Source organism: Protomyctophum bolini, assembly GCF_963924005.1.
Source record: "Protomyctophum bolini genome assembly, chromosome: 14".
Lineage (NCBI taxonomy): Eukaryota > Metazoa > Chordata > Actinopteri > Myctophiformes > Myctophidae > Protomyctophum > Protomyctophum bolini.
In genome coordinates, this window is record NC_137875.1 from 27,386,943 (window position 1) to 27,396,846 (window position 9,904).

At 43.9% G+C, this 9,904-nt stretch overlaps 1 protein-coding gene across 1 annotated transcript; it reads left to right on the top strand.

Annotated features, from left to right (window-relative positions):
• Positions 1 to 368: 368 nt before the first annotated feature.
• Positions 369 to 973, top strand: LOC308328833 (dual specificity protein phosphatase 14-like; the record flags this gene model as incomplete). Its single annotated transcript, XM_080782942.1, has 1 exon — positions 369 to 973. Exon 1 carries the CDS (start codon positions 452 to 454, stop codon positions 971 to 973), a length of 522 nt encoding a protein of 173 aa, XP_080639068.1. The 5' UTR covers positions 369 to 451.
• Positions 974 to 9,904: the final 8,931 nt, after the last annotated feature.

Genomic DNA, 9,904 nt, shown 5'->3' on the forward strand with positions numbered 1-9,904 from the left:
TAAATAGTGTTGAGGGCAGCGGGACTTTGTCACAGTACCCGTCTGTCTGTGTCCCTTTTATGCCCATATATGGAGATCATCTCTATCGGTCAGGCCTTGTCCCTGGCTTTTATGCCCATATATGGAGATCCCTGATGCATGGAATCAAATCAGTCGCCACAACTGATTTCAGTCATTTGGATTCCATAGATGCCAGCGTGTCTTCTGTGAAAGTATGCTGCGCACCGAAAATAGCACGTGTTGTGAGCTTGTAAATTCTATTAATAAACTATTTTCGGTCATTAGCTATTTTAAGATGAAAGAGTATTCATCTAACTAGCAATAGAATTCGATAGGTCACCACATTCAGCGTAACGCCAGGGACGCGTCGTTTTCCGTGTTTTGGTCAAGGAAGGATCGAGAGACTATATTATTAATTCATTACTATGGATTAGATACAGATGGAGACAACATGACTGCATCACAGATCACTTCCTGTTTGTATGTGAGCGGCCTGGACGCAGCCCTCAACCACATGTTGATCTCCAACAGGAACATTACTCTCATCATCAACGCCAGCGACCTACAGGTATCCTACCCACACCCAGGAAATGTAGAGATCCTCCATGTGCCCATTGAGGATCGACCCCACCAACCACTAGCTCCGTACCTTGACACCGTGGCTGACAAGATCCACAGCAACCAATCGGGTAGCACGTTGGTTCACTGTACGCAGGGACGCAGTCGATCTCCTGCACTGGTCATGGCCTACCTGATGAAATATGAGAACATGAGGCTGTGTCAGGCGTGTGACGTGATGATAGACAAGCGTCCCTTTGTGCGTCCCAATGCCGGCTTCTGGAGACAGCTGATAGACTATGAGATCAAACTGTTTGGTAGGAACACTGTCAGGATGGTGAAGACACCCTCTGGAGTCCTACCAGAGGTTCAACACCACAACCCAGACACTGATGCATACTGTCTGAACACCTGACATCAACACATATACTAAGTCATGCCCTATGCGGGAGCTAACTATCTCCGTAGACAACGCCCTGGTAAAGTCTGTCCCGACAGCCAGGAACCTTGGTGTTGTCCTGGACAGTCAGCTCTCATTCAAAACACACATCACAGCTGTCACTCGGTCCTGTAGGTTTACACCCTATAACATACAACGAATTAGACCGTTCCTCACCCAGGAGTCAGCCCAGCTCCTAATCTAGACAACAGTCTTGTCAAAACTTGACTATTGTAACTCCCTCCTTACTGGCCTACCGGCATGTGCACTCCCCTCCAACTGATCCAAAATGCTGCAGCTCGCTTGGTCTTCAACCAGCCAAAATTCTCACACGTCTCCCCCCTTCTCCGCTCCCTCCATTGGCTCCCGGTCACTGCCCACACAGAATACAAAACTCTGATGCTGGCATTCAAAGCAACCAAAGGCATGGCTCCCCCATATCTCACAAGTATGATCGTACCCTACAAACCCTCCCGCACACTCAGATCAGCCAAAGCAGGGAAGCTGGAGGTACCTTCACTAAAAACACCGGGACAACGCTCCACACGTCCCAAACTCTTCTCCCTTCTGGCTCCAAAACTATGGAATGCACTTCCCATCACAGTCAGAACTGCAGCCTCACTCCCAATCTTCGTCATGATTTGTTCAGCTGGTCAGCATTTTCAGTCTTGATATTTTATTCCATGCTGATGTCTTTAGTATATGCCCATATATGGACATATCGTTCGGATGGGGGTTCTGGACAACTGTAACCAGGGTTGCTTATGGTTACCGGTATACCGGTATGTGTGAGTCAGAGTGGTGTGGCCGTGGTGTATTGGGTTTCTTTTCATAAGCTACTGGAAACAGAATAGACTTCTTTTTAAGATATTATTTGGTTGTTTTTTTTGCCTTTCAACCCCACAAGGGTTGGATTGGGGGGTCAGATCTACTAGCCTATACAAATGATTCCCAAGCACGGCACGGCTGCGGCTCACCGCTTCAAGAGATGGGTCAAAGTTCACTGTGGTAACGTGTGTGACAATTAGTAGGACTTTGACTATTGATAGATGAACAGTATAGTCTGACAGGAAATGAGGAGAGAGATGGGGGGGTGACAAAGGTCATCGGGATCGGGACTCGAACCTGCAACAAGCTGTGTTGCGCCCGATGTTACTGCACCTCAACAACCTGGAAATATTATATATATTATAGTATAATGTATAATGCTTAGGTGAGACTTAAGGGGGGTTTCATAGAGAAAAGTACTTAGGTGAGACGTAAGGGGGGTTTCATAGAGAAAAGTGCTTAGGTGAGACTTAAGGGGGGTTTCATAGAGAAAAGTACTTAGGTGAGACTTAAGGGGGGTTTCATAGAGAAAAGTGCTTAGGTGAGACTTAAGGGGGGTTTCATAGAGAAAAGTACTTAGGTGAGACTTAAGGGGGGTTTCATAGAGAAAAGTGCTTAGGTGAGACTTAAGGGGGGTTTCATAGAGAAAAGTACTTAGGTGAGACTTAAGGGGGGTTTCATAGAGAAAAGTGCTTAGGTGAGACTTAAGGGGGGTTTCATAGAGAAAAGTACTTGGGTGAGACGTAAGGGGGGTTTTATAGAGAAAAGTGCTTAGGTGAGACTTAAGGGGGGTTTCATAGAGAAAAGTGCTTAGGTGAGACTTAAGGGGGGTTTCATAGAGAAAAGTACTTAGGTGAGACGTAAGGGGGGTTTTATAGAGAAAAGTGCTTAGGTGAGACGTAAGTGGGGGTTTCATAATTTAGGTCCCAACCGGGACTTCATTCTTAATGCGCTCCTGTGTGTCCACATTAATACAGATTTGTAACACATATGTGGGGGGAACACACGCATGCGCACACACACACACACACACACGCACACGCACACACACACACACACACACACACACACACACACACACACACACACACACACACACACACACACACACACACACACAGACACAGTGCCTCTTTAAGTACAAAATACTTGTTCCACCACTGTATATTAGTCATTGGGAGGCAATGTGCGAGCGACCGCACTGTGAAAACAATGATCAGGCTTTCAGCAGCATGGGAAAGCTATCAGAGATGGTATCTCCACTGGCCTGCTCTGTTGTTTGGTTAAGGAGGAAACGGCTTCCTGAGGTTCTTTCTAAAGATGATGGACCATGTTGCCAGATTCTCTTCTGTTTTTGTGGTAGGTGACCGGTCTTGTTTGAAATGAGAGTCCATTCCCCTCATAGCAGTTACATTTATTGAAACAAACAGACATTGCTGGGGAGGTTCCAGAACAGTGACAGTGGTTTACGCAACTTGACTGAAGGACAAGTGTGGATTCAATCCAACGTTTCTAAGTGTTTTTGGACCGCTCTGTCTTCGTTCCTCCTCATTCTCCTCTCTTCCACCTCCACAGTCCAGTTTAACTCTTAACAACGAAGCCAGCCTTCTGCCAGCTTGTTCAGTTTGTTAGTGTCCCTTGTGTTGATGCTTCCCCAACAGCAGCCCACTGTAGATAAGGGAATATCTGCAGCATTCTGCTGAAGGACCTGAGCCTCCTAAGAAAGAACAGCTTGTCTCTTCCTGTATATAGGGTATGCGCATGCATAAAGTGAGTGGCAAAGTGAGTGGCAAAATGAGTTTAATGTAATTTAACATCGTTATGCAATCATATTGGACTTTTCTGTTTGGATGTATGAGTTGTCAATGCCAGAAAGTAATTCTTTGGCACTCAGTATGCGTTCCTGCATAACTTCCTGGTTTGATGATGATACCCTCTATAAAGGACCTCCGTGCTGTTGGTCCAGTTCAGCTTGTTGGTTATGTGTAGTCCTAGGAACTTGTAGGTATCCACCATCCACCAGCTGTTGGTCTCTTTTTGCTCTGGTAATTAACCTCCAGCTCCTTGGTCTTGCCTATAGTGGGGTGCATACGTTGGTTAGACATCCTAACAGTCCAACAGGCATTAGTCCGACAACACCATTACATGGCTGGTTACAACTAACCTGTGGCCCGGGTTAAAACTCACCCGTGGCTCTTGATATGTGTGGCAGGTTAAAACTAACTTCAGGTTTATTTTCGGAATGGTGGTTAAAACTAACCCATATGTGGAAGGTTAAAACTCACCCGTGGCAGGTTAAAACTAACCTGTGGCTTCCTGTGAGGTTAGGTTTAGGGTTTTTTTTTTTGGTAGGGTTGGGTTTTTTTGTCGGACTAATGCCTGTCGGACTGACCAAACACATGCACCTGCCTTAAGTAGGTTGCTGTTGTCACTCCACTCAACTAAGCTCTCCATCAAGACGCCATGTTCATTGTTCATCCTTGTTGTCCTTAATGTCCTTCACAGCAGACAATGGCAGTGCAGCTTCTGGGGCCTGAGTCACTATAACAGTAAGAACACTAAGACTAAGAAGAATTTGTGCCCAGTCATTGTACTTGGTGAACGAGGGAACTCTGACACTGAGCAGAGAAAGATCCCACGCAATAGTTATTTTTTCTAATTACAGTATCCATCTCTGCATCTGACACAGCTCTGACCACAGTCGAATCTCCTTGTCTTCCTCTAAATCGCTGCCATGCCGCTCCAGAGTGCTCTCCGGCTTCAATTAACGTCTGCATGCATCAGTTTCAAGCCCACGGACCTCTGCTCCTCTTCCGCCGAAAAACGAAAACATTCACATAAGAACAGACAGCTTAAACAGGTGCCATGGCAACATAATGGCCGCCAGGGCTATTACTGCCTCACGCCTCACTAACAGTCATAAATCATCCTCAAGTCCACAAAGAGAACGTTGTGGCTCTCCACTACCCACCTCCCTCCGACCCCCCTCCCTCCCCGGTCAATAATCGAGAAATTGCTCTGTGTTACTCGTGCCGTGGTGAGCAGAGAGTTGAAACTGTCTCGCCAAAACTCTGCAGAGCGGGCTCTTGACGGCCATATTGCAGGGGGATCCATCAGCAAGTGCGATATTGTACCTGCTCAACACCTGTTGGCCTCGCACAGGTTTCATCTGATAGTTGAAGGTAAAATGCTAGTCATCAGAGCCATAATCATGCTCATAAAAACGCAATGGGGGCCCTTTGTGCTCATGCCAAATTGTGATTTGTGTCGGACTGGTGTGTGGTGTGTGTGTGTGTGTGTGTGTGTGTGTGTGTGTGTGTTTGAAAGGGAGGAGGGAGTATGTGAGCAAGCATGGTACCTCTTACCTTCAGGCTTATGTAGTATAGTACATGTGTAGTATACATAGAGCTACACACACACACACACACACACACACACACACACACACACACACACACACACACACACCCTCAGTTTCTCACCCATACCTGCACATCTCTCTCTTTCACATTCTCTCACTCACGCACGCACGCACACCCACCCACCCACCCTCATACACAAACACACCTGGGAACTCCACTCTCAGAGGCATGTAATGGCTGGGGCAGCCGGGGTGAGGGAGGAACACTGGGGAATTCTCCTGGGAATACAAAGACAAACATTGTACCACACTCCCTTACAATTACACCAGGTGAGTAGGGTGATAAAAGGGTGGGTTAGGGGGGCGATGGATAAAATTATCCCCCCCAATATTAAAATAAGCCCTCATTTCTAATAATAACAATAATACGCTCCACACAGGACATATTACACATGCACAATGCGGGACAAGCTTTCAGATTGCAGCTGTTGAAAAGGGAGATTTGAGTAGCTTGTGAAATGGGCCATCATATCTACTTCATCATATCTGGCTGTCAGCAGTCTTACAATGCACAGAGGTTAGGATAATGGGCTGCAATAAATGGAGCAAGGAAGCTGTGCGCGCATCGAAAATCCTCACCAGGTGCTTGATACCAAATACAGTGTAACATGCAGGGAAGAAAAGGAAAAACATTTTTTTTGTATTGGCAATTACGCAGTCCATGTGTGTTAAATGATAATGTGTGATAAATAGATCTACAAGCTCAGAATGTGTCACGGTGCATTGAACTCGTAGTTTGGCTATTTTGTGTTTTGAACAGGGCTTAAATCTATGGTTGAATGGTTGGTTCAGTTCATGTGTATTTAATATCGACTTGTTTGCTTGTTCATTGTATAATTAGTTCTTTAGATATATTGAATTTACTTAATTAGCGTTTCAAGTTCTTTATTTGTATTTATTTGTTCACCTAATACAATCTTTAATCAAATCTATTAAGAAATACACAAGGCTATGGGTATTTTGAAAAGCACTGTGATTGTATTTAGTTTTTTAATTTGATTAGAAAATGTTACACAAAACATCGGGAATAGATCTCTCAGAAATTGGTATAGGCATTGGACCCAAAGATTTGGGTTAGACGAAGTACAGTACGATACATTCCTGTACAGCTTCTTTACTTGGTACAATAGTTTTTAATTCCGACTCTCAGAACCGAGCATGTCTTCATGAGTCAGTGTGTTCTGTACCCAAGTCCTGGTGGAGGATTAAAGCCTGATTTACAGTACACTTAAGTCGTAGAAAAATACCAGCTCAGTGCATTGCATTTAGGTTTAACAGTTGATTTCTTATATATGAAAATACAATCCTGTGTAATTGAATGTGTAAACATTGAACCAAAACAGGAAGATAAAAAAAGTTTTTTTTTTATTGCCGTTTTATTTTATTGCTGACCAATAGTATACAGTTATCTAACACATTGTTACTAGGACTATTGTGTCAAATACTTATTTTTCTATCACTTGGTTTTGACCTGTGTAGATGTAGAAAAAAACCAAATAGGAAATGACAACATAAATAAAATCACATAACATAACGTAATACAGCATGAAACATAAACAAACTAAAAGATCAGTTGCAGGCTACAGTATTCTGTTCTTCTGCATTATGTAATTTGGCCCCAAACGGAATTATCCACATTGTTTATCACCCTTGATTCACTTTCAATCAAACTATCACACTGAAATTATTACACCTGTGTGAAATTAATTAAAGCCACCACAATCACTGTGCTCAAACTTCAGAACATTGAGTACAGCAGTCACTGTCAAGTGTCTTACTTAGGCAGATAGACATAACTGATATCTGCCGTGACATACACCGTATTGTAAACCCTGCATGATAAGACGGACGGACTGATTATTCATGAAATGAAGCTATTGACTTACAAGAAACAAATTTAAATCTAAAAGTATACAGCGACTTTAAATACTGTAGCACTAGAAGACAAATGGAAAACAAATGGTATGTTAAAACTCAACCTGTAGTCATTAATACAAAAAATTAAATACAAAAATGTTTCGGAAAATCTCTCCACATAATTAGCTGCAGATGCTAGACTTGCATACAACACACACAACTTCCTCTTCACATGTTTTGACAATAGCAGCTAGGAAGTTGCTGAGCTCGTGGAACAAGTGAGCGCTTGTCTTCAGTGGACGCTGGGACTTTACAGTACAACAGTGTGTCTGTCAAACCTTCCACTCCAGCCGGTAATCTAATACTGAAGCCATTAGTATTAACAGCCTTCCTTCAGGAGGTGCAGCAAGGCCCCGTGCATGCTATATTAGCAGTTTTCTTAGCTTATTTACTGGTTAAGGATGAATGGTGCATAATCTTGCATTCATAATCTAAAGTTTCCTTTGTGTAGTTACTGGTTCAGTGTTTATGGTGGTGATCTACATTCACAATCTACAGTTTGCTTTTGTTCACTGACGGTTAAGTATGAATGACGGTAATCTCCATTCATAATCTACAGTTTCCTTTATTTATTTACTTATTACTGGTTAAGGCTGAATGATGGTAATCACTCATCTACGGTTTTCTTTGTATATTTAACCTACACTTGTTGTGAGAAGGCAGTGGTACTGATTTGTTACTTTTCAATTATTATTTTAAAGGTACAGAATACAACTGGTAAGACAGAAAATCCTGTTTTAAGGCATTCAGGTGATGCTCACCTGCTCCAGGCCAACTGGAGCAGGTAAGCGGCTGCCTGCTTCTCAGTGTCATCGAGATGGTACATTTTCGGTTTACAGTATGGCTCATGTGCGGGACTATAACAATGGTCCGCAGCAAGGACCGAGACATCTCATCGTTTTTGGGGCATCTCCATTCGCTGTCTTCTCCTGGCTAGTGCCTCCCGTTTCTTCCTCTCGATGTCGGCCACAGAGCACTTTGCTGTCGTCTGATTGGTGACAAGGACTGGAAAAGCCATGCAAAGAGGAAAGAAAAGCGGGTGAGCGGTTACAAAGAAGCCTGTCGTTTAGCGGAAACCACAAGGGTTCCACGGAAAGAACTGTCCCGACACAGAACGCATTTGTCAGTCCTATGATCTCAGACGGTTTGATTCACTTTAATGTAAACTATGTCACTCCTAAAATAAAAGCAGAAAAAAAGCAATTGGTAGCGAGGGAGAATTACGGAGAGTAGGCAAATTCTCTGGCTCAAGCATGTTGTGTGGGTGTGTGAATGGATGAAACCAAAAGCAATGTCCAATTCACTGTCAATGAGGTGGGTTGTGTTGATGGCATTTGAGTGGTTTCTAACTACGGGAGGGAGCTTTTCTTGCACAGTTATACGGTATATTGATTGATTGGTCTATGATCACAGAACAACCATGTGAATTCTATTACATTTTGGATGAGCCAACCTAACAATGGTGGCTGTTCTGTGAGAAACAAAGAAAAAAAACTATGCTGTAAATGTTTCCGCTGTTAAATGAACACATATGCTGCTGTTAGACCAAAAATAGTGACTCCTGTAATGATGGCAAAGTCTGGAAGATCTAACAAGGAATTTACTATGGTTTGTGTGAAAGCAATATTGAACCATTTTTAGAATCACCAAAACTGCTAATGAGGTTTCTTTCAAAGGAACTCATCGTTGTGCAAGTACAGGGGGCCGTCACACGTGCAGCGTGTGCGATTTCTTTTTAATTCTTTATTTTTACCGATAGCAGCTAAAGTCCTTGTCATGTCTGTCTGTCTATCAGTCCCTCCTGGTACATACACCACCACTGACCACTTTCTTAACACGCTGAGGACGGCTCGACACCGAAACTAAAAAGTACCATGGGTTTTTTCACTGGCAGTCTTGCCTGAAGTGGCAAAATGGCCGGTTAACGTGGCATTGCCCCCTTATGCCTAGGATAGAAAAATCTGTCATCGGTTGGGTTCTAATATCTGGTAACCTACAGTACCAGTGCGCCCCCTCTCATAAACAATTGCCCTAATGGCCGTCTCTCTAGCAAGTGTGGCTCAAGTTCCACTGCAAAGTGGATAACTTTATAAGTAAACATGCAAATTTGGATAATGTGTTTAATGATGAGCGCCTCATTGAGACACGTGTGCTAATAGGGGCCAGATGCAGAGATGATATGCACAAAGCTTACCTTTGTTGCTTCCAACTCCTGAGTCAGACAGAGTCCTCTTGAATGATGAATGGCCGGAGTTTTGTGTGGGCCTGGCTGTTACTGTGTGGGGCTGGACAACCATGTTAGCTTGGAATGTTGCGGATGACTCCTTGAGGTGGCTAAATGTACCAAGCCCCTCTCCGGTCCCTGGGTGGCTCTGAGACATCACTGACTGGGGGGCCCAGGCTTCAGCACCTTTGAAGGGAGTATTCCATCCCTGGTGATTTGTAGCTATGGGCAATGAGTTAGAACGAACAAAGGTGCAAGTTAATCGTCTTTTAACATCGTTGATGCCATTTATAGACCTTGTCGTCTTCATCAACAAAGGTGTGGTTACATTCTGTTGGCAGTTTCCTTGTTTTCCTTGGCAGGTGTCAGATCTTGTTTGCTCTAGCTGTGTGCTGGAGGTCTTCTCCACGGTTTCACACGCCTGGTACAGTAGGTCATCATCCATGTTGTCCCAGGTTGTGTCCTTATCTAAATCAGAGGCTACACTGGAGGGCTGGAAGTGAGGATTGGACTCTAG